The following is a 26,182-nucleotide window of genomic DNA, read 5'->3' as shown; positions in this document are numbered from 1 at the left end:
TCTTGAATGGCATGCACTTAAACACAGCAACCAAACAAGTCTTGGTATCATTTAATCTCAGTGCCGCATTCATCATGGTCAACAACTACAAGATATTATTGGACAGACTGTAAAACAAGGTTGCACATTGCTAAACTGGTTTGAATCCCATTAGAAGGACAGGGACTACTTTGTGTCAATCAGTAATAACTTATACAAGCCCACAAAAGTGACATGGAGCACCCAAGGCTCCATTTAAGAGCCTCTTCTGTTCAGTTTCTATATGCTCCCACTCACTCAGACAATGGAAAATGACTAATTATCGTTATTATGCAGACAACACACAGTTATATGTACTTTATCACCAGGTGACTTTGGTCCCATACAAGCACTAAGTGAGCGCATTAAACAAATCAGTGATTGAAAGTACCTAAAATGCAAGATAAAGGACAGATGCGAGATAAAACTCAGTAGGCTTGGCTCCTGTTATGCCATCTTAACAGCTATTTTGAAAAGGTAAATCAGATGGTAACAGTTGTTACCAGATTCCTCACAGACATCACTCAAGTTCTAAAATCCCTATATAGATTCCATGTTTGTCAAATAACTGCCTCTAAAATACTAATGTTGGTTTATAAAACAATGAATGGTTTAGGGCCGAAATACATTTCTGATCTGTTCATACAATATGCAATAAGCAGAAAACAGACGGAGTTTGATTACAATTATTATAAATGACAGAACTGAATTGAGAACAGATGACTGGTGCTTAACTGTTCTACAGTACTTGGCTTTCTCTTTACCTCTGTCAATCATTTACATGTTTGTCCAGCCAGCTCATGTCACTTCCAGTTAACTAAAGCTTTTCCTGGCAACATAGCTAGGGTCATTACACCATCCAAACACCAGAAAATTGTGACCAATAGGTCTTCCTTCCTACATTTGAATGCAGTGCAGTAATCTAAAAGCAGCAACTGGGTAGATAACTTAAAGGTTAAGGGAAGGCAGGGATTAGACACAATGCAATTACAAATGGAAACAGAAGACAGTAAGTTTTACTTCTGTTTAACTACATAAGTATCATCAATGAAACAAGTTCCAAAAGTAGGAGTCATTAGGAAGAAAAAGGCTGGCAAAGATTTGTTTTATCTTAACGCCCTGTATTTGATTAGATGTCTTTTAAATAAATCAGGGCTCGAGGAAGCCCTGTGAATCTGGCCGTTTTTTCCTTGCCAAAATTTATCATAACTTTGGAGAGTTATTTAGCCACTGAAATGTTAGCATGACATGGTTGGTACCACTGGATTCCTTTGGTCTTTCATATGATACCAGTATCTTCACTCTTTAAAACTCAGCCCAGTACAACCTCTTAAGATGAGGATGTCAGGCTGGTTTGCCTGACGTTTGCCTCAATTACTTGTATGTTTATTCAGCCATTTCATGCTTATCACATCCAGTTGACTAAAAAGCTTCACTGGCAAGTGGGCAGGCTCACCACACCGTCAACACACCTCTGACGCATGCTCAATGTTCCGATGTGTCTTCTTTGTCCTTTACACCTGAACGTGATCACATCATTGTGGACTACATACAGCTTATCACTATGTGTATATCTGAATTCAATATTATGTGCATTCATGACTTCTCTATCCACAGCGCAGGGTTCTGCAAGAGATAAAAGGAAACAAAAGCATTTTATCAATAGCAAAATGACAGTACAGCATATTGCGTATTTAATTATTGCTGGTCTTGCAAAATCCTCACAGAATGCAATGTGAAAATTATATAGGATATTGTAACTTACTGAGGCATCTCATCTGTCCAATCCATTCACCATTGATGCAGGTTTTGTAAGGCTGTCCCTCCATCGTGAAGAAATTTTGACAGATGAATTCAACCCTCTCATTATGTCTGTAACTGAAGTAAACAGTCGTCTTGGTGTCTCCATCTGCAAGTGGTGGTGGCCTCCCACAGCCCAAAGGAGCTATCAGAATGTAAATAACCACAAAAATATACACAAACATTACAAATTTCCAGAAAAGCCCTTTAAGGTGTTAACTTAAAACAAGACATAAAACTATCTTTATTCATACACTGTCCGTTTATCAGGTAAACCTGGCCAAAATTAATACATCCTGTCTGATACAGCTCTGCAGTCAACCCCACCTTCATGAGGCCTAAATGTTCACCTCTTGCTCAGCCGCCCCCCTCAAGAGGTGTTAAACTTAACACCTCACTTAACACTTCATGGTAGAGCTAAATGAATGTTGGTCACTTTTTATTAAACATGAAACACTAGTAAAACTACTTTATAATAGGGAAAAACAGCAGAAAGACAATATGTATTGTTTAAAAGTTAAGGCAAACAGCAAATGAAGCCCTGTGAGAGCAGTGCACTGTGGGACAGGTGGGTTTCAACCGCTGAGTCATGGATCATCTTTTCTCATTACTTCCCTCCATAAAGACTAAGAGGGTAAGAAAATAGATGAATTACCTCCACATGTTGGGAAGGGATCGCTCCACTGTCCGCCTGCTGAACATTCAACCTCTGCCTTCCCTCGAAGGAGGTCTCCACGCCTCCTGCACTGAAACCTTAACTTTTGTCCTTTTTCGACTTGATTGCCTGGTACACGTGTGATGAGATACACGCTGTCTAGTACACCTGCCACTTTGCATTTTTCTGTTTTGAAGAAGATAGACTGTTTAATCATAAAGGTTATACAGTATAAACAGCAGATTATTAGACTTGACTGTGACTTCTTGGGTTTCATGAACCAAAATTTAATGCAAATCCTAAATGTCCAAATCTATGTAAATAAAAAATTCAAATGTATGCAAATGTGGTGCTGATCAGCAAAAAACCTCTAAAAACCAAATGTTGCTAGCAGAGCCCTTGGAAAGAAACAGATTGTTTTATGAGCTGGTGGAGACAAAAATTGAGCTAAAAGGACAGTGAATATTTGACTCTCATTTGCCAAGTGACCAGAAACAAAACAAAAAATATGTGGATAAAAAATCATGTTTCTTTTCATCTTCCTATACTCTAAAAATATTCTAATGGAATTTTTCAAGAATTGATCATGGCACATGGCACACAAAACCAACCAATCAGAGCCAAGGAACATCTAACACAGCTGTCAGTCATGCCGATTCACTTTGTCAACTGTGGTCAAACTAGGAGGTGCTAATCAAACAGGAGACAAAAATGAAGCTAAAAGGACAGCCCAAATTTGACCATGTGCACGTGCAACCCAGAGCACAGACAGATGACACAGAAGGAAACCTTAAAAGTCATTGGTAGATGTGGAAGGTCCTGACAGAGTGGCAACATGTGATGAGTTCAGAGTGAGAAGGTGTTATGGTATTATGGGGTTAAGTGGGGGCAGATATCATAAAATTACCTTCAATACTCAACTTTACCTTTGACCTGTTGTCATGCTTTGATTTTAATGTGATGTCTGACGTATGTCACATGTCAAAAAAAAAATCTCTTAGATTTTGTCCTTTTCTAATCACCGTTCATTTTTTACTATCTTCTATGAGTTGTTCCGGGAATTACTTTTCAGGTTTTCCTAAAGAAGACTGGTGAAGTCAAATGTGCAAATAACATCAGTGTAAATGGCACTGACTTCCAATGACAGTGAACATACCAGTGCAAGTTGGAAATGAGGCATTCCACTTCCCAGTCTGTAAACATTCAACTTCTTCTGATCCATCCATTGTATATTGATCGTTGCAGCTAAATTGTAATTTATGTCCAATCTTCATCGCCTCATTTCCTGCTGGTAGTCCAACTACATTGAGATAAGGGGGCATCACATCAGCTTCACAAGTGATGTCTGCAAAGGATAAAGCAGATGTTATAAAATGAAAGACTAAAAATCTTTGTCTCGTCTTAAAGGGTTTACCTTCGCAAAAGGGGAATGGATTATCCCACTGTCCGTCTTGACCGCACATCAGCACTGAACTACCATTCAGATATTTTCCAGGATCATCACAGCTGAATGTGAGAGGATGGTCAGGAAGTATGGGATCATCATTTTCCGGTAGACCTTTTACTGTGACGCCTGCATCTGCAGTTGGGGGGGTACAGCTCACACCTGAAACTAAACATGAAAAGTAAGTCAGTTAATACACTGAGGGGGGAAAAACAAGGCAAGATTTTGATATGTAATGTTGCTAGGTACGCATCCTGTATCTTTGACACAATAAAATCTGAAAAGAATGCGGTAAATTCACTATTGAGGCATCGAGGAGACATGCTACATTATTAACAACAAACCTGTGTTGAAGATCCAGAAACAGTGGACTATTTTGACTTCTGCAATAGTTGGTGACACAGCTAGATCTGCTAGCTCTCTGTATTTTGGACATTTTTGCATTTTTGATCGTAAGTATTTTGAAAATATTTCTCATCTCACAGATGCTGAATTCACTCATATCGATACGACCTGATGATGCTTTACCCACCAGGTGACGCTCTGGGATGATGATAACCTGCAAAGTAAAGCCTATTTACTCCGAAGTTGCAGTGTGAACTTTTATCTTAATATTGTACTAGTGTAGTGCCTCACTACAGGGTATGCAGCCTGTACTATCAAGGCCCCCCTTGTTACATTTAATTACAGGGTAATTGCAGGGTATGTGGGTTGCAATCAGGGTGTTACCCAGTAGTATCCAGTAGGCAATGATAACTACAGTATAAAGTCCTTATTACTCAGTACCAAGTAGTTAAAAAGTTGTTCCCCTTTATTCCATAACACCACATCTTGTTCTCCAATACCTACATATATTTTGGTACATACTGTGCTGGTATTGTCTATTTTTCAGTTATTCTGCAAATTTTTACACTTTTCCAGACGTCTGCATGCATCTTGTTATGGTCATCTTAACCTTTTAATAATTTACTGTTACAAGTACAACTGAGTCAATAATCAGTCAAATTACTTACAAGCTATGCAGAAATGACATGGAAATGTAAGTAGGTTTGATGTAGTCAGCCTGCCATTGGAACTTCTTGAAAAAAAAAAAACAACAAAAAAAGAAAAAGGAAAGGCTTGTTTAAAGTGAAGCTGCTTGTGTGTGAGGGATGTACTGTTATCCTTCCAAAAAACTCTAACATGGTAATGTATCTTTAAAATCTATCGAACAAAAGTGTAAGCAAATTACATGATCAACAACAACAGAAGTCATTCAGTCTGTTTTGAAAGTGTAGAACAGTCAGACAATCAACTTACAGTCGCATGTTCCCTGACGGACCAACAGCCAGCCGTTGCTCATGCATATATATTTGATACCAGGACCTGATGCAGTATAACCTGGTTTACAGGTAAACTGTATCAGGTCTCCTTCTTGGTACTGCTGGTCTGGATCTGACACATGGGCATGAAGAACATCTGGGAGCTTCAAACATGCTTAGAGACAAAAACATGGTGACTTGATGAGACAAATCCTGCTGTGACACACTGCACCTTCTTATGCAGGTTATATTCATCTGACTATTGTCTTAACAAAACCTATGTACTTGTTCATCTGGAGGATTCACGCATAACATGCATTAATCATGGCCTTCTAATGTAATGGACATACAGCAGCTACTGTGACATCACCCACTGGTTTGTGGACTGCGATTTTAAAACCTTAAATGTTGCATATCTGACTCATAGACGGTACCAACGCCTCACAGACAGCCTGTTACTCAAGTGGCCCTGCTCTGATTTATGCCTTACTTTTGGCGTTAATAACATAAAAACTGCCAAGTAATAAAGAAATTCACCAATGTACGGTTGTCTTGAAAATGGAAATTAGCTAAAGGGACCAAAATTGTTTTTTTTTTTGTATGCTTATTTTGCAGTATATTTGGGCATTTTAACATGGGGGAGTCTATGAGGATTGACTCACTTTGGACTCAGTCTCCTGTGGCCATTCATAATAGTGCCATTTTTGGCATTTCCAGGTGGGCTTCTTTATTCAGTCTCTCAGGATGCCACCTTAACATCATCCATTCTATAGACTGCTGTTTTAAAGCATAGAGTTTGGTATTTCAGCCATCTTTTTTTTTTTTTTTTTTGAGCCAAAAGGGACCATATCTGGGCAAGAGACTGATGCTGTGGGGGAGTGAGGAAGGGATCTGACTGAAAAGCCTGCTTACTTAAGGTCACTTAAAGCAGCCCGCCCTTTATTATGCGTAAATTTGAGCTTTGAAATGTAAATGGATGAGTTACATTAAAATTCACTGCCCATACAGTATAGTCAGAAAGGGTTAGCTATCAAGACCAAAACTATTTTTCTTGCCAGGTAGTAAGCATGTTTATTTCTGCTGTAATGATGGGTATTTTAACACTGGAGTCTATGGAGACTGAGTCACTTATGGAATCAGCCTCAAATGGTCATTTAAAGTAGTGCAGTTTTCCAGGCAACATTTGTATGTGGAGTTCATGTGGGTGATACATGGGCTGGTACTTGGCACTTCTGCACTGTTTTCTTTTTGCATCAATCTATAAAGTCCTCATGAACAAAGCTAAAAAGGAAAGCATTTTAAGGACATTGTAACAATAAGTGAGCTCATGAGGTCACTCTTAACAACAGTAACAAGAAATATAAGAATAAGGGTCACATGTCACGGGAGCCCCCCCCCCCCCCCAAAAAAAAAACCCAACAAACACAAAAAAAAAAACCATCAACAAATTGTCTACAGATTCCCCCCAAATAATGTAAGAGAATACAGCATTATTTGGGCAAACATGGGCATTTTCAGATGTGACACAGATATCAGTAATCCTCTTGCATCTAGAGTCACATCTTCAAATAAAATAGATTTTTTTTCTTATTGGATGCCATTAGGTATTGGAAATCTATAACTTTTTATGGCCCATAATGACAGTTTTTAGAGTAGAAAGATCACAATATAAAACATTTTTCTTGTTTTTTTTTTTTAGACAATAAATACACCCTTCAGGCACACATACGCACTACTTCCATTGTAATGACGTTATGGTGCAAACAACAGCATCAATTTTATTTCAACGTTGAACCCTTTCAAGGCTAAACCATAACAATGCAGTATTTAGAGACTTACCACTCTGTGATGAAGAAACCTCAACATTTGTCCACAGTTGGAGAAACAGAAGGAATATAGAGACTCTCATGGTCCTTTGACAAATGCGTTTTCTGACAAATGTTTTCTGAGAATTTCTTTGTGTGTTTGAGTCCCTGCAAAGTGGCAAAGTTCATAACATGGACTACCCTACCCAGTGGGATTGCACAACGCATGTCACATTGCAACATACGCACTGTTTGCAATACTAGAAGTCCCATAATTGCTCACACACAGCATATATGTTAAGTATAATATCAGTCTAATTCATAAAAAAATACTAATATTCTAAGACAATCTTTCAAGCTGTTACACTAATCAACAGTTTTAATTAATCTGTTAAAATGTTTCTAGATTGCTATTATTAGGTGCTTAGCTTAAGTTGTACATTATTAATAAATAAATAAATACATTATTTGAGCAAATCAGGAGGTGAGATCCTGAAAAAGAGGTTATGATGGATGGTTGGATGTACAAAGCACATGACTTTAATACTGAAGACCAGGTTTTCTGTCCTGTTTCCCTCATGTTGTTAGGTTAAGGCCACTGAATCATGATTGTAATTTTGGTTAAATACTGCAAAATTCAAGGTATATTTTGCTTCAATTCAGTGTTAACTGTTTAAATATTTTATGTTTTGTGTTAAAAAACCCCCCACCAAAATATTTAAGCTAACACATATTTTCAGCCAGTGCTTTCTGGTGGTATATTTTTAGACTCAAGTTCTTTTATTCATTTATGTTTTGTATGTTTTGCAACACACCTCAAGCTCTATAATACAGAAAAGATGACAGAATTATCTTCTATGAATACTGAAAAGACAGCTTTTGGTTTAGGTCAGCAGGCAAAGTTTTCTTTCTGAAACTGACCTCCACCCAGGAACATAAATTATCATTGTGGCAAACTTAAGATATGGACTGTGGACATTAAGAGAATAGTGCCCCTTAAAAACTAATTGACTGTATATCAATTACATGCCCCATGTTAAGATGAATATGTAAAGAAAACATTTCTCTAAGCACAGCTTACAGGAAGTTAAATATACAAAGTTACTTTAAAATGTATTCAGCACCATCTTTAGCACCAGGCATGATTTGGCCTGAATCACCAACCCAAAACATTAGCGTTTAATGACCAGGGAATGAGACTCAACAATCGTCTTTCTCTCACGGCAGTTACATGCAGCACTTTTAATATTTTGGTTATTATATATTATTTCTCTTCCAAAGAACAACATTTTTCTCCAAAAACGCTGACACGAATCTTCCTCTTAACACATTAGAAAAAATCAAGATGAAAAAAAAAACCCACAACCCTCCACTACCATAATATTGTAGATGGAGGCAGAAAACAGATTTAGGGGAAATATGTTTAATCAAAATGACCATACACAAAACACTTAAGTATAGAAACTGGATCAGAACATAACTGGTCTAACTCTTCATTTTGATTTATCATTTACATGCACGTTTGTCCATCTTGGTCATGATAATCCTATCTAGTTATAAAAGCTTTACTGGCAAGTGGGCAGCTGCATCTCACCATCAACACAACTCTGACGCATGTCCACTGTTCCGATGTGTCTTCTTCGTCCTTTACACCTGAACTCGATCATATCATTGTGGGATGAATACAGCTTATCATCACGTTTATATCTGAATTCAATATTATGTGCGTTCATGGCTTCTCTGTCCACAGTGCAGGGTTCTTTAAAAGATGAAAGATAAGCAGCATTTTATTAATAGTAAAATGACAGTACAGCATATTGCATATTTAATTATTGCTAGTCTTGCAAAATCCTCACAGAATGCAATGTGGAAAATAGAAAGGGAATTGCAACTTACTGAGGCATCTCATCTGTCCAATCCATTCACCATTTTTGCAGATTTTGTAAGTCTGACTCTCAATAGTGTAGTAAGGCTGACACACGTATTCAACCCAGTCATTATGCCTGTACTCCCACTGAACAGTTGTCTTTATGTCTCCATTTTCAAGTGGTGGTGGCTTCCCACAGCCCAAAGGAGCTAAAATAATGTACAAAACCAAAAAAATACAAACAAATCAATAAGTTTGCAATCAATTCCTCCTACATCAAAGTTTCAATGTTCAAGTCTTATTTGGAGTCCTTTTGGAAAGGTGTTTATGATGAAACTGAGTCAGTTGTCAGAATAATTTATAAGAATCTTGAAACACTGAGAAGCACTAAGAATAACTACCCTATACTAGGACAAAAATAGCACAAAGATAATATCTTGGCATTGCTCATTTCTGCAAACCATGAATAAATTTGCAAAATTCATACATTTTGTAGCAATGTTTCCAAAGTGATGCATTGTATGAGCCAAGTAACCAAGTGGTTTTGTGCCTCAACCTAATCAAAGTGTTGTTGAAACATAATGTTTCACCACATCCACATTTTAATAATGTGCAATGCAAAGTATCTATGATTTGCCAGCATTTTTCTTGCAATTGGGTTAGCGGGCAACATCTGATAGTTGAGTCATGGATCATCTTTTCTCATCATTTCCCTCCATAAGGAGCAAGAAGGCAAGAAAATAGATGAATTACCTCCACATGTTGGGAAGGGATCGCTCCACTGTCCGCCTGCTGAACATTCAACCTCTGCCTTCCCTCGAAGGAAGTCTCCACGCCTCCTGCACTGAAACCGTAACTTTTGTCCTTTTCTGACTTGATTGCCTGGTACACGTGTGATGAGGTATACGCTGTCTGATACACCTGCCACTTTGCATTTTTCTGTTTTGAAGAAGATAGACTGTTTAATCATAAAAGTTATACAGTATAAACAGCAGGATATTAGACTTGACTGTGACTTCTTGGGTTTCATGAACCAAATTTTAATGCAAATCCTAAATATCCAAATCTATGTAAATTTACATCAAAATTTAAATGTATGCAAACATGAAAGACAGCGTCAGATGAGAATGCGTCAAACAGAGCCATAAATGCTGATATTGCTCTTTGGTAAATGGGTAAATAGGCAACCCTTTGCTTAGAAGTTTGCTGTGTCAATTTTAAAGACAATCATCAGTTCAGTCCTGCACCACAACATGTTTCTGCTGCCCACAAGGGACCAAAAAATAAATAATTATATGTTTTATTATTGGTATATCGGCATATACAGATTATTGAGGGGGAAAAGCAGTAAATGGAATAAAGCCCCAATGAAAGTGAACATACCAGCACAAGTTGGAAAGGCAGTGTTCCACTTCCCAGTCTCTAAACATTCAACTTCTTCCGACCCATCCATTGTATATTGATTGTCACAGCTAAACCGTAATTTATGTCCAATCTTCATTGTCTCATTTGCTGCTGGTAGACCAACTACATTAAGATTAGGGGGCATCATGTCAGCATCACAAGTGATGTCTGCAAAGAATAAAACAGATGTTATCAAAAGAAAAAATGAGGGTCAGTTGATAGAAGTTTATGTCCCATAAGGGTCACCCTTATGATTGATGTGAATTTGTGTATTGAAACATGCTCAACAATTAAAAATATCACATAAATATTGTGAACAGCATTTTTTTTTCTCTCAGGGTTTACCTTCACAAGAGGGGAATGGATTATCCCACTGTCCGTCTTTACCACATATTAGCAGTGAACTGCCATTCAGATATTTCCCAGGACCATCACAGCTGAACTTCAGGAAGCGGTTAGGAAGTATGGGGTCGTCATTTTCTGATAAACCTGTTACGGTAACCCCTCCATCAGCAGGCGGGGGTTCACAGCTCAAAGCTGAGTAGACACAAACAGTCAGGTTGTTGAAGCAAAAAAAATTAATAGATAAAAATCTAAAAAGCTGAAAAGGGCAAGATTCTGAAGTAAGAATGAACTTATTTCATCAGCCATAATCCAGCAGAGAGGTCTGAAGAGAGAACAGAATCTCCCCATAGAGTTAAAATGTGGGAGGAGGGTGTGTTTTTCTACAAATTCAGGCTTCTTTTCTTAGAAATAGTTTTATCCACCATTTTTGTGTGGTGCACAGGTTTTGCTACGACAGTACCCATGAGCGTCGGCCATGGCTGCCATGGAGAAACAGCCAGTGAGGGGGAGAAACAGCCAGTGAGGGGCACAAACCACAATTCAAAATGCTTTGGTTTGGTGCAGTTGTGAACAAAAGACCGCATTATAGTTCCTAAATCATCCAAAATTTACCCTGAAAATTAAAAGCAAATTGACTGAAGCTGCACATTGTAAAATCAACCCTGAACAGTGTAATCTTTTACTCGCCGTTAGCTGCACATGGAACAGTTGGGTGTTTCTTGCTGAACTGGACCCACGGGACACATATTTACACCTCCTCTCCAATGTTATAATGAACATAGGCTTGTGACTTTGACTTTTTAATCAAAGGACCAGCTACTTTTATGCAGTTGTTGAAGTATGAGCCACGCATCATTAGCAATGGGAAAAATATATGGGATTTTTACCAGAGGTGGGACTAAGTCATTGTTTTACAAGTCACAAGTACATCTGAACTCTTAACCCGTAAGTCCTGAATTAAGTCCCAAGTCAAGACAGGAAAGAGTAAAGTTGAACGTCCTAAACTTTGAGTTTCAAGTCCCAAACAAGTGCTAATGTGCTATTCACCAATGTAATGCTATTTTAACTCCACAGTAATAATATATTAAATTTTGCAAAAATTATGAATGCCTTTTTTTGTCTCAGTCTGTAATTTTTAAAACATGTTTTACCTACTACATTCTATTTTATGTTGAAGACTATTTCACTTTTTTAAGTGCATGACATTATTATTTTTTATTTATTTTATTTAACCTTACCTTTGGTATCATAATTTCAAACTAGCACTCAGTAGCACAATAGTTTTTCATGGTTCCCTCCTGCAAATTGATTGGATACTGTTGGACTGGTCGGAACAAAGTAGATATTTTGAGGAATAAAGTGTCGACTTGCTGGGAATCAATCGAGTTAATGTTGGTTGATACAGGAAATGGAGGAAAATTGACCGACTCATGGCACGTTTTGATTAACATACTTAGTCTTTGTGCATGAGGGAAGGTATTTTCAAGTCAAAAGGCTAAAGTTCAAATTAATCACAATTCACTGATGTTAAACTCCAAGTTGACAGTCATGAAATCTGTGACTCTAGTCAAACTCGAGGCCAAGTCATGTGACTCGAGTCCACAACTCTGACTTTTGCTACGTGATCCTGGGGTGCCTTTAATAGCTCCTCCAAATTTGCAACTGAGATGCTACATAGTCTTCCTATTGTGCTTTAGTAAAATAAAAACTTTCTCTTTGTAAAATATGCCGTGTAACTTACGTTCACATACTGGCACATGGTTGGTCCATTTGTCCAGCATACAAGTCCTGGTGTCATCCTTACTCACCATTTGATATCTGCAATAAACAGTAAAATAGAGTTTCCATTATGAAATGAATAATAATAACAATAATAAAAGATCAGAGGAATTTTGCAAATCACTTTCAGAAAATAATTATTCTATGTCAGTAAATTAATCTGGACTATTTACCATTTATAAGCAGTATACATGTACAACTAAAAAATGGGTTAAGATAACACATTATAAAGGTAGCTGTAAGAACATATTGGGACATTTGTTGGTTAAAATTTAATTTAATAATTTAATTTATTAAAATCCACAGTACCATATATATATATATATATATATATATATATAAGATGACTGTAATCATAGTAAATATGTCTCTGTAAAATTGACTACATCAATAGGCACTTGAAAATGTCCTTATATCTGCTTACAGCTACATTATGTTGTGTTTTAAATAACACATTAATTAATAATACTTAGAAAACACTGTGTTGCCATTGGATAGCCATTCCAGATGCACGTACCCTTCATAACAAAAATATTTGATTGTTGTCCCAAAAACAAACTCTTCACCGCGGATTATTTGATAATAGCCATTGGGAGTGTCATCAGGAAGTTCACATGGCTTTACTGAAAACAGAGAGAAAATATTCATCAACCAAAAAGTTTCTTAATAATTTTTTAGACTCTATTTTGTTCTTTAGTCCTTCTGGCTTTGTTACATTTTAGCAAACTGACAGTGATTTTGTTCTTTTGATAACACAACATTGTGCAGTAGTCATGTTTGTTGCTTTGAAAAAGCATATTGACGCCTAGTTACTAGAAATATTTGTCAGCAACATAATGCAGCATGACTGTCAACTCTCTCAGTACCATATGAGTAAGTAAAGTTGTTTTTGGAAAGTGAAGTGAAAAGTTATTCAGATATTTCCAAATGTGAGAATGCACACATGTAATTATCATCTCTAGGTATAGGCAATTACCTATTTACAAATACAATCGTGTCTATAATCTGTCAAACTACTCTGGACATTTGGACTACTGCAATAGATAATTTTGAAAATACAATGAATTCCAGCTTCCAAAGGGTTAGCATTGGTTATGACGTGATTACTTCGGTCAACCAAGGTGCAATAAAATAAAGAACTGAGTAGCAAGTGAACTCACAGTAGCACTTTCCCTTACGGACTGCCAGCCAGCCTCTGTCTGAGCATATATATCTGATGGTTGGGCCTGATATATAACCAGTTTCACATGTGAAATGTATCACATCTCCTTCTTGGTATGCAGCCTTTTTGGTCTCCTCTGACACATAGGAGTGAGGAACATCTGGGAGGCTTGAACATGCTACCAACATGGAGGGAAAAAGAAGAAATTGGATATGTCTTCTCAACAGGTGTGTGCTACAGATGCCAGTCAGTCATATCAAAACATGTGAATCAGAATCTTTAGCTATATAAAAGGGTAAGACCATAACTTAAAGACTGTACACTATACTCTTAGCCAATCATCACATGCAAAAACTAAATCCCTCTTCCTTTAACCATAAGCACCTTTAGAAAGCAATTTAAAAAAAAAAAAAAAAGTATGTCTTACCATTCTGTGATAAAGTAACTTCCGCATTCCCCCACAGGAGAAACACAAGGACTAATGAAAATCGCATTTCAGTGAGCAGGTGTGCAGTCACAAACCAGTCTAACTGAGGCAAACTTCTTTGACAAACTCTTTTCTGTGTGTTTGTCCCCAGCTGCAATCCTCAGGGAGTAAAGAGGGTCATATCATGGACTGCCCAGTGGGATTGCATAAGGTTGGATGAACACAACATGACGCATAGGGAAAAAAAACAAAAAAAAAAAAACACAGCTCGCAATGTTTACGTAAGCACTACGGAAAGCACAGTACAGTACAGAAAAGTTCATGTTCAGTATCTTTTGTGCAATAATAATCAGGTCATAGAATTTCTTATATACTTATTTGGTATCATATTGAATTAATTCATAAAATGCTGCAAGGGAGTCGTCTGAATTTCAACCAGAAAATAACAGATTTTGTTATAACATACCATGAAATAAAGTTTTGGGACAGATGTGATCAGTAGCAACAAATTTGCCCTTACAAGATCAACAAACAATGGTGGAAACACATAAATACTACATAACAGCAGTAAGGCCAACATAAACTACTTTGCTTGAACACAGCACATTCAAGACGATTTTTAGCTGACTGCAGAAAAACATTGAATTCAAAGTTCTGTGTTTGATGTTGTGAGTATCTGATGATGATCAAAGAGTTTCTGTTGATTACCACATTCATTGTGGCATCAAAAGTGTTAATGACAAAGTCCATTGTACAAATCAATAAGTAGAGCAAATAGTCACTGAAGTAATTCAATTACAGTAAAAGGTACTGATGGTACTGAGAGAGTGATGCTGTTTGTTTTGCACTGAAATGATTCATACCTAAAAGTGCATCAGTTTTGAGAATAGAATCTGTCACATGCATATTGTCACTTGTTTTTCAAAATCTAAAGGACATTGTATTGACTTGCACTCATGCTGAATACCAAACATGCCAAACCCCAATCTTTACCATAGCCTTCCTAACCTAAGCTTCTAATTTTAACCAAAAAATAAGTATTAGCCTTCACACCGACTAAAATAAATGGTTAATTTCCCCCCTGAAAAAACAGTCAACTATGAATTTAAACTGCTGTTTTATTGTTTGATTTTTCTACTGCACTTTTATCTCCTTTGTTGCCTTCGGGAAACTTAAGCCATCACTGTAACTGTAAATCCCTTTGAATTACCTGTATGTTTGAATTGTGTTTTTAAAAAGACAGAAAGAAATGCAGTTTAGCTAAGGGTAGTTAAGCCCAGTTGATAGATATGAATTGACCTACATTTGTACTTGTATATCAACAGTCCCAAGTAACACAATATTTGCTGAGTCATTGTCTTTGCACAAATAACATTTTCTAATATTTCTTCAATGTAATTCTGCATTTTTATCTTGTATACGTATTATAACAATAATGTATGCATTACAATTTGTTTAATATATTATGCCATCCATATCTTAATTAAATGTTTTTAGAGATGGCTTCAGAAATCACAGTTATAATCATCAAAGTGATAAATATATTCATACAAATTCATATGCCAATTATAGTCATAATTAAGGTGAATTCTTGAGTTATGGCCAAAACATGTTTTGTGAGGTCACAGTGACCTTGACCTTTGACGCCCAAGCACTTGTGTCCATGTGGATGTTTGTGCCAAATATGACGAAATTCCCTCCAGGCCTTCTTGAGAAGTCATATTCACAAGATTGACAAGATAACAAGGTCAGAATAAGCTTGACCTTTGACCACCAAATTCTAACCAGTTCATCTCTGAGTCCAAGGGGGTGTATGTGCCAAATTTGAAGAATTTCCCTCAAGCTGTTCTTGACTTATTGCATTCACAAGAATGCAGTGGACAGGATCACGGTGACCTTAACCTTTCACCAACAAAATATAATCAGTGCATCACTGACTCAAGGTGGACATTTGTGCCAAATTTGAAGGAATTTCCTCAAGGTGCTCTGGTAATCTCGCACTCATGATGAACACCAAAATCCAATCAGTTTGCCCTTGAGACGTGTACCAAATTTTGAAAATAAATAAATACATAAATAAATTCTTGACAGTTTTCTTGACAAGAATGAGACAGACAAGATCACAGTAATCTTGCCCTTTGACCACCAAAGTCTTACCAGTTCATCATTAAGTTCAAGTGGACATTTGTGTCAAATTTGAAGAATTTCCTTGAAGGCGTTCTTGAAATATTGCATGAATGAGAATGGGACAAATGAATGGCTACCTGAAAATATAATGCCCACAGCGTTGTGACAAATAGTCTATAGAGACTGGCCAAGTATGTTGTGCACATGCTTTAACTTGGTTAATTCATATTTTGACTAAGGCTACTTGTTTGCCATCCAACTGTTTCATAAATGCACTGAATGTCGTCCATGAAAAACAGTGGTCATTGAAATTCACAAGATTATTCTTAAACTTAAACCTACAGTGGGGCACACTATTGAGAAATGACTGACAGAATATTTTCTTCCAAGATGTAAAACCTTAAGTAAATTTGGAAACTTCTTTTTATTATTATTTATTGATTCTGTGGTGTTAAGAAAGCACTTTTTTTTCTTGTTTTAGGGTATGGGCTTTGTGTTTTCAAAACTATTCATACAGTTCTAGACCAAAACACACAGATTAGCATAGCACTCATACTCTAAAGGCCTCTTTTAATTTTGTTTCAAAAGCCTGTTTATTTAGTCATTATAGGCCTAGTTTTTAGAATAAATAATAACAATAATAATAAGACCACGTAAAGGCTTTGTCATTTTTGCGTCTTTTATTCAAAATAGCAAAGCTTCATATTTTAGGATCACTTTAATGCACAAATAATTGATTCAGTAATTCATTGTCCAGGACTTGTATGTAGCAGGATTATGTACCGTTATATACCGTCAGTATGAATAGTGCACATGGTCAATGCAGTTTTCTTTCTCCAAACAACTGATGTAAAAAGTTGTCTCTTTGGCATTTTTATTGAATCTCCTATTCTGGAGTATCATCACTGTGACTGTTCCAGTTGAGAGCTGTGGGTCAAAAATTCTGTGTTCAGCACCACATATCAGCATGCAGTGTGTATAAATCAAGCATCCAGTTCTTAACACTTGTCTAGTTTTTGCAATAAAACTCTTCAATAATATCCAAGAACATTTGATGTTTTGTTACTGATGTGTTGTTTGGGACATATACTAAAACTTATTTTACACAGAACATGACTGTAGGTTTTGTTCCTGGTCTTGAATCAGTGTGTTTGCACTACAAACTTATCTATTTATGAGCAGTAAGGAGAGGAGTGATTACAGTGACCTATTACTCTTTTAACACACACATGCTTTGTTAATACTGTATTTAGTTGGACTTGAAAGAAATTCGAAGATATACTATACTTTTCATCTTCTTTCACATCATCTTACCTTTGCATTCTGCTGATTTATTCCAATTGCTATTGACACATTTTGCGGTGTGTTCAACATCAGAATAGGCACATTTATACGTTATGACTTCCCCATCCATATATCTTTCTTTGTCGGCGGTGATAGTCATTGTGTCATCTTTGAGCTTGTCACAGTATGCTGAAAATACAAAAAAAAATATCAACATATAAACACATTTTCTAGAATTACTTAACATAGTACAACACCAGAGCCACAGTTCACTTTTCCAAAAAGATTTACATTGTGAGACATTTCTGTAAATCAGTGGGTAAAATGACTCATTTTACTATTGGTGTTTGAGCAGTGAGACTGAGATTTGCACACCAGGAAGCTCCCATTATAAAATTTTATTCTGCAAAACACGTGACACCTGACAGTTCAAGCCAGTATGCTCTTCCTCAGACATGCAAGTTTATTGTAAACTTTACAATAAGCTCTATCTCTTTACACTTGTTCATCTTCGATCCAGCACCCAATAAAGGATGTGCATTTTATTTTGAATTACTATCGGTATTTGACCCTTTCAGTCCGATAACATTTTGAAAGCCTAGAAAAATGTAAGATTCAGTCATTTATATTCCTGTTCAAATTATTGGAGCGCTACACCAGAATTTAGCCATTCCACAAGCAGATGTTAGCTGTGATCGCTCGCCATAAGTCTCTAGTGTGCTTGCTTGATGGGCCTCAAATGCCAAAGATCTGGGTAATTTCATATCTTATCTCTAAAAATCATCTTCAAGCATTCTGCAACTTTGTGGAATGCTTTTGGATGTACGTACATGTGCACTTGATGTTCCTCTCCTCCCATTTTCCATCTATGCATTGAATCGTATCTTCCCCATCCATTATAGTATACTTATCACGGCACTGATAAGTTACTGCAGAGTTTGGCAAGTATTCCTTCTTGTATGGAGTCATAATAACTGCATTGCCAACTTTTGGTGGGGAATTGCAGAGTTTGGAATCAACTGCAAGAGAAGAAAACGTGCAGTATTAATAACAAGATTCCATGCCAACTAATCCTTTACATCTTAAAATATAAGACTGAAGATGACTCACATTTACAGACTGTTTCGGGTGAATATCCCCGCAGATTCCATTTTCCCTGGTGACAATTGAAAGTCGAAATCTGAGCGCTGTATCCTAAATTGCAAGTAATCCGGTAAGAATTGCCTTCAACACGTGGAGGTTTCACTTCCCCATTCGGAATCACAGGAGTATTTCCACACTTTGTATTCTCTAGATAGGATTACAAACAATTAGGTCTGTAGAATGACGCTGACAAATGTGAAATTTGCAATAAATGAATGAAGAAGAATGTTCCTCCTTTCAAAATGAGCCCGCTTTAAGGAGATAATCGAAAAAAGACACATTTTAAACAAATTTAAACACATAACTTGTCCACCTACCCTCTTAAACGAAAACAAGACAACAACAAAAAAAGTGGTCAATGTGGTAATATCTTATTTAGCTCTTCATGAGAAATAGGGCAACCTGTGTGTGAAGTGTTCACTGCCATTTTATAGCATGGGAGTGGGTTGCTTTGAACTCACTTTTACAAAATACTTCTTGTGTATGTCCTTAGAAAAAGTTTACCAATTACACATTTGTATTTTGTCCTAAAATATCAACCAGCTTGACTTCTTGGTTTGCTTCATGCTGTTTACAACTAGACCCATGAGGCATTGATGATTAATTACCGATACATTGGTCAATTCCAGACCACACGCCATCATGGCATTTAGCCTCAGCCCACCAGCCTTTGTTGAGAAGTTTGAAACCTTCATCGCAGGTGTAGTACAGTGTGTCATTGTATGGGCCAACTGCAAATCCATGTTGAATTTCAGGGTTTGGACATGCTGTCAATGAAAACCAAAAAAATAAGAAGATCCATTCAGAAATCATCAATCGATACATAGCAAATATTAACTTGTTAACACCGTAAACTAAGAGAAGTTTACCATATTAACTATCAGCATGTTAGTGATAAATCTTGACAGCATGTTAGCATGCTGGCATGAGCATAAAGCTCAAAGCACTGCGGTGCCTCAACACAACTTCACAGTGACACTAAGAAGGCTATAAATTCTTATTCTGCAGTAGTTAAAATAAAGAAATGTCTCTTCATAAGCAGCACTCGTCACTTTCAAACAATCAGGCTGATCTTAATGCGACAAATGGAGCATTAAGTACAAAAATTGTTCAACAATACATACAGGGGTGTAGATTTCTGGGGGGAATGCAGAGGACACACACCCCTCAATATTAAGAATGTGTGGACTTGCCCTTGCAATAGGACTCTTATTTTTACAACTTTTATTTAAAAGATAAATAAAAGGAGTTTTATTTTTACAAAATTCCCTGCACCTATGAATAATCAAACAAATGTAATTTGAAAGTTATGTCCCTGTAGAGGTAGTTTTAGCTGCTAGGACATATCAATTTTTATTGCTATTAAAAAAGTGCAATCACACTATAATTATGCTTTAAATTTATCTGTTGTGGTTGTATGTTTTTACCTGGACATGTCTGAATCCCAGTCCAAACATTTCGCCCACAGGTAAGAGCAAAAACTTTGTCAGCATCGTGCGTGCATGCATAGTGGACTCTTTCATTGAAGCCATAGATGTTCTTTTCATTGCGGGTGATGTATGCATTCTCGATGTGAAGTTTTCTACACTGTCTCCCTGAAACAAATTCAATTAAATGTGAAGGAATATCATACAGCCTTCTGGTGTTTGGATTACACTCAACTAGTCTTAAACAAATGACATTACATACGATGGCTCATCGCCTAGGAAGATAAAAACTAGAAAGGAAATCTATGTAAAACCAGAAACTATATAACAGCATTTAAAGACAAGTTCATAAAGTGAGATACCAACCCTTGCCACATTTCATATCTTGTAGTGCTCCAGAATGAGCACATTAATAAAGGAACTTTAGCCAAACTCTCATAATATGAACTTGTATTTCCTTAGAAAACTTAAAATCACAGACTCTTTGTGGCTTTTAATTAGTGATTCATTTCCTAATAATCTGTTAAACAACATGCCTGCTACAACACTTCAGTCGTAGTGTAGGTGTGAAAAATAAAAGATTACAAAATGATGAAAAAAGGAAAGTTGTCCATTAAACTGTGCTGTATTTTGTATTTTCTTACTTGTACAATCTGGAGTTCCGATCCAACCTGAATCCTTACAGGTCATATTAAAACTCCCCTCATAACCATCCTTGCAGATGTACTCGACCTGGTCATTGTACTTGTATTCGTGCTGATACTCCCCAGCAATGTCTGAATTTTGGTATTCATGTCTGTTGCATGTTATTGCTGAAAAAAAAGGAAAAAAATCCAGTAGATTCTATATACACTGAATGGACAGGAGCTTCACTGTTTTCTAACCAAATAATCGAGAAGTCACACAGTTTGGGGACTGACTGGGAACTCAATTCAGGAGATTTGACCAAGATGGTAATTTCTTAAAATATATTATCCAAATCCATGGGTGCAAAGACAGGGATAAATAAAAAGGGTAAAACAACAACAATAACAACAAAATATTACCTGTACATTGTGCATTCCCAGCCCAACCATGTTCCCCACAGGTTAGAGTGAAAACTCCTCGATAACCTTCTTTGCACTGATATCTGATCTTTTCCCTGTCTTTGTATGTCTGCTTGATACCACTGCTGATGATATTTGCATTCGGGATATCAGGTCTGTTGCATTTTATTTCTGAGAAAAGAAAATGCAAGTTATAAACTACTGAAAACATTATGTTGTTGTTGCCAGCAGTATGAAAAACCACTTCTATGTTTCAGAATTAGGCTACAGTTGTAGAGTGTACTGGGCTACAAGAAAAGACGTCAAGAGATTGAAAGCAGTAGAGCAGAGTGAGTGGTAGAAGCATGACAAATAGTAATGATCAACTGACTATCACTTTGGGGTTATATAATGTGATATAACAAGATAGATTGTTTCCAGATCTTTTTCCCTCTAACAAGCACCATAGACTGTGACCATACAGATTAATAAAGTGATTTAGATGTATATACTAAAAACAGGACTTTTAGTTCCTGATCTAGTGATCTCTATGAACAGATATCTGCCTATGTATGCAAAATATGTAGGCAAAAAGATAAGATTTAGGGTATTGGAGGCAATCGGGTTTCCATTTGTAGTCTGAATAGTATTGACCAACTAAGTTTGAGCTTCGGTTGCTTGCTGGTAAGCAGTCCATGTTGAGAACAAAAAACGGTGGAACGCATCGGCAAAAATGCAACCTTGGAACCAATCCGCTATCAGCTGATGATGATTTAGCTTGTTGTTGTTTTTTCTCATTTATGTTCATTCATATGCAGATTTCTGTTATGGTGATTAGGTGAAATGTTGCCTGCAGATGTCTTAAGTTCCTAATCCAACTGTACAAAATGACTGTTAAGCAGGAAAGACCACACTAAAACTAACGAAATATTGGCCGTTGCCCAAGAGTTAAGCAGCTCTTGGTTTCTGGGACTTTTTGGTGAAAAATAGTCATTAGAGTTAAAAATTTCAAACCGAACTGGACGGAAAAGCTGTCCCACATTAACAATGATGTTATAAACACAAGGTCAACTTCACAATACCTTCACAAAGTGGATCTGGTTTCCACCCATCTCTAGTGCATTTGGCCCAGCCGGTAGTACTCGTCCTCTTGTAGCCTGCCCTGCACCAATAATTTGTGGTTTGATCCAATGTGATTATTTGTCCCCAATAGATATTCCAGTTGTAAACATGATCGGGTCTTCGATTGCTGCACCTAACCTCTGGAATTAATAAAGAAGAGTATAAGAATGGTAATTATCACCATGGGTTAATGAACCATCCAAACTAAGTTAAGATCAACAATCTTCTAATCTGTCTAAGGTACTAAAGCCCAATGTAGTTTCATACCTTGGCATACCGGAGTGATAGTCCATTTTCCGTCCTCTTTGCATGTAGTTACAGCTGTGATGTCATGAGGGTTAGAAATCCAGTACTTCTGTCCGCATGTGACTGTCAATGTTTCACCAGGTGAAAACAAATTTCTGTAGGCAGGTTCATAACTGGTTCCCTCCAGTGTCTGCAGTGTCAGTTTACATTTTATTGCTGTATTTGTCGAGAAAGGTAATGCATATTGTCTGTTAGCACCAAATTTCACTATTAAGTGTGACAGACCCCCCCCACCACCACCACCACAAAAAAAACATGCCATTCATCAGTTTATACTAACGTTCACAAGCAGGTGTGGGGCTCCATTCTGCTCTTTGTCCTAGTTTTGTGCATTTTGAAGATCTTTCTTCAGCGCTTGTATATCCATGATCACACTCATACTGCAGGATATCATGTTCTTTGTACTCTTGGATGTCCCCAGGTACATGACCATTTTTAATATGGGGTACAGTGCAAGTTATTTCTGTTGAAGAACACACACAATCATGACTACAACTTTGTTTATAGTATACCAGCTGGCCACCAAAGCCATTAGATGTGATTTGGTTCGATTGTCGTATCGTGTTCTTGTGTAATGTGTTATTAGGTTCTAATGTCACGTGACCAAAATTCAATGTCTAATGCCAACATCAATTTGACCAAGAATATTGATGACAGATGTTGAGATTTCCTTGCTCTTTCTCAAAGTAAGACCTTTTAGTGCTTCCCTTTTTCATTTTGGACAACATGCTGTACCTTGGCATTTTGGAACTGTGCCACTCCAATCTCCATTTTCATCACAATACAACTCTGATGAGCCAACCAGGACTTCGGTGCTGGACTTGCAGCTGAATCGAACTACATTGCCATAGGTTGCTTCCTCCAGGTCCCCATAGACAAGGACATTATCCTTCACAAGAATCACTGGACACTGTTGGGCTGGAGGGGAAAAAAAACAATAAGGGATAACTTGGATGACCCAAAATCTTTTAGATGTATTGACCTATAAGCAATTATTTTAATGTTTTGAAGGTATGATACAGCAGTTATATATCTCTCTGTGTGTTCAGGTATAATTAAGATCCTTTATTCCAACTCTTACCTTCACAGACAGGAACCACACCATCCCACCCTTCAGCCATGCAACGTCGAAAGTTTGTGCGACTGACCATTTGAAAGCTGAAACAAGTATTATGTGGAAGATGGATAATGACAATGCTTTTTCAAAAGTCAAATCAAAATTGCACTCCTTGTTATGATGGGAATACTACTGGGAGGCAAAAAAAACACATACAAAGCACAAAGACACATAAGAGACAACGACATAAATTTCCATACCCTTTATGGCAGGTGTATACAACTTGTGACCCAAATACAAAATCGTCTCCCTTTTCAAGATGGAAATCTGCAAACTGGGCATCTCCAGGATGACCACATGATCTTGCTTAAAGCAGAAGAAGAATGAGAGAGAACATGAATCAATATATATTGTCAAAGGGATAGTTATGATTTTTATTTTCTTTTTTAAGTGGGGTTCTGTGAGGTACTTGTCTATAGTCAATGCATTACCTACAGTGGATGGTGGTCTGCACTAATCAATCTTATGCTGTAGAAGAGTCAGCAACAAAAGGTATTTTAGCTACCCAAAAAAATTCAAACTAGAAACAAAGCGATTTAACATTGATGAACACAGGAGCTCTTGGTCTAACACTGCCTCAATCACTCATTCGTTTTTTGTCATTGTGTAACTCTACCGGGTTGTCTGACGGAAAGGTAAAGCAGTGAAAATACTCTCAATACAGCATGCACCTTTTCTGTTACAGGTTTTTCTAATTTGTACTTTTTTTAGGTGACTAAATTACCTTTTCTGCAGCACAACATCGGTTTTGGCACTCCTACTACTTTTTCAAACTGGGGGGCATGTGACAGACATCTGTTGTAGGTAATGCACTATGTGTAAGTACCAAAACCTGAAACCTAAAAAAACCCCTGAACTTTCCCTTTAAAGCCCAAGTTGTCATGATGATGCAAGTTACTCTTCAGTGTAATCATACACTGTATATTATTTTATATACTATATTTTATGATATAAATTCAATGATAATACAATAAAGTAGAGCCTCCTTTGTAATTGTGCACTCATTCAAATTACACTGCTGCATTCCATTTACAGGAATATATACTGATGCATCATGACCGCCGAAATGGCGGAGTCAAAGCTTATTTTCAAAGAGTAAAGAATTGCAACTCACGTTGACAAACAGTGCCTCTGGACTGCCATTTTCCGTCGATACAGAGCAGTTTGAAAAAGCCACTGAAGCCAACATTGCAGCCCACTCTCACTGATTTTCCACCAGGATAGCTGGTCTCCAGATCAGTTGTGTCGAAGTTTGAATCATACAGGGGGCCCTTTAAAAACTGTTCAAGTGTACAATCTGTGGGACAGCAAAAAAACAGAAATAAACACAAATCATATGATCCCCACAACTTAACCCCAAGCCATAAATTAAGTGCAAAGATAAAAGGATCATGCAAATTATTTGAACTACTCAGGCTTACCGAGACTTTTCACGAAGGTCAGCGTATGCATCCACAAAAATAGGACACAGCTTTGGGTTATTACGCGCATTTTAACTTCATTAGCCTGAACCGCAAAACAGGAGTAAAAACCGAGGACTGAAACACTATTATACACACAGAAGGAGCCGTGGGTTTCACAGGCAAAGAGAGATTGCACAATGATTTACGCAAGTCTGTTCCAGCCTCCAAATACAGTCTCAGGCTCACAGGGAACAGAAAAGAGGAGGAAGTGACCACATGCATAAAACATTCAATAACACACTGAATGCTTCCAAAAAATCTCTGAAACAACAGGGCGTCTTACTTATATCAGTACACGTTTGACTGAGACTTATATAGCAAACTGGAAACCATTAAGCAAAATAACAATCACACAGTAATTATTATTATTACTTTTTTTTTCAAAGTACATTTTTTGGAATTCAATGCAATTAGTTCCTCAGGGGTTTCATGCCCGTGTGTAATCAGGCTTTGCTGTTTATCAATCAGTGACTATAAAAAAAGGCATATTCCTGTAAACTTTTATTTGTTTTGTCCTTCTCGGCAATCATTGGCAGTAGTCAATAAAGCAAACAAATTTGTTACATTCCAGCAAGTCAGCGCGGACTCCACTCATTGAGAGCAAATTGAAAATAAATGAAAAAGCAAAGCAGATATTCAGTTTAAAACTGGATCAAAAGTACGTAAAAATTACCCTGTTGTTTGTTTAATGTTCATAGATGTCACAGTTAAGGCTGTACTTAGAAACAGTTTATACAAATATGTGTTGGTTAATGGCCTGGTGGAAAAAGCTGCCAAAAGGCTAGAGAGCAAATAATGCAGATCCTGACCTCAGTTTGGAAACTATTAAAACAAATTGTAGCTGTTGAGCAATGTGGGGTTTGCCTTCATTTCTCAGTATGGCTTTTTGTTATTCATACTACTTGTTCTGAACAGAAGTTGAGTGTTTGTGTCATTGAAAATACGGAAATCGCAAAAACCCATTCCTCAGAACATTTGCCAGCAATTTGTGAAAAGAAACTATTATGTTATTCAATCTGCAGGTTGGATCTATAAATGAGAGAGGTAGATATTTACAGCTGATATACAGCTTTTTCTTGTAATTTACATTTCCCAACCAGAAATCATGGTTAAATTTATATCTGCCTTGTAAGAAGACGATTTGTCTTTCGTGCATGCTGA

General features: G+C 37.0%; 1 protein-coding gene across 1 annotated transcript; it reads right to left on the bottom strand.

The window, feature by feature from the left end:
* Positions 1 to 39: 39 nt before the first annotated feature.
* Positions 40 to 25,193, bottom strand: LOC121963012 (complement factor H-like). The gene is made up of 29 exons (XM_042513373.1): positions 24,980 to 25,193; positions 24,673 to 24,855; positions 23,759 to 23,864; positions 23,523 to 23,599; positions 23,177 to 23,359; positions 22,722 to 22,904; positions 22,403 to 22,597; positions 22,096 to 22,275; positions 21,035 to 21,205; positions 20,633 to 20,800; positions 19,989 to 20,156; positions 19,170 to 19,328; positions 18,529 to 18,708; positions 18,249 to 18,437; positions 17,449 to 17,607; positions 12,936 to 13,041; positions 12,381 to 12,457; positions 10,640 to 10,831; positions 10,274 to 10,462; positions 9,644 to 9,829; positions 8,920 to 9,099; positions 8,593 to 8,782; positions 7,058 to 7,206; positions 5,217 to 5,393; positions 3,888 to 4,085; positions 3,630 to 3,818; positions 2,474 to 2,659; positions 1,784 to 1,963; positions 40 to 1,644 (listed from the first exon to the last, which is right to left on the bottom strand). Exons 1-29 carry the CDS (start codon positions 25,047 to 25,049, stop codon positions 1,451 to 1,453), a joined length of 4,764 nt encoding a protein of 1,587 aa, XP_042369307.1. The 5' UTR covers positions 25,050 to 25,193; the 3' UTR covers positions 40 to 1,450.
* Between the last annotated feature and the right edge of the window lie 989 nt (positions 25,194 to 26,182).

Source organism: Plectropomus leopardus, chromosome 3 (assembly GCF_008729295.1).
Source record: "Plectropomus leopardus isolate mb chromosome 3, YSFRI_Pleo_2.0, whole genome shotgun sequence".
NCBI classification, from domain to species: domain Eukaryota; kingdom Metazoa; phylum Chordata; class Actinopteri; order Perciformes; family Serranidae; genus Plectropomus; species Plectropomus leopardus.
This window is presented reverse-complemented; position numbering and strand designations above follow the sequence as displayed.

Excerpts from the sequence above, each read along its gene's own strand:
- LOC121963012 (XM_042513373.1), bottom strand. The coding sequence starts at position 25,049 with ATGCGCGTAATAACCCAAAGCTGTGTCCTATTTTTGTGGATGCATACG. Across the intron at positions 24,856-24,979 it reads GACCTTCGTGAAAAGTCTCG|ATTGTACACTTGAACAGTTT; the intron begins GTAAGCCTGAGT and ends GCTGTCCCACAG. Across the intron at positions 3,819-3,887 it reads TCCATTCCCCTTTTGCGAAG|ACATCACTTGTGAAGCTGAT; the intron begins GTAAACCCTTTA and ends TATCCTTTGCAG.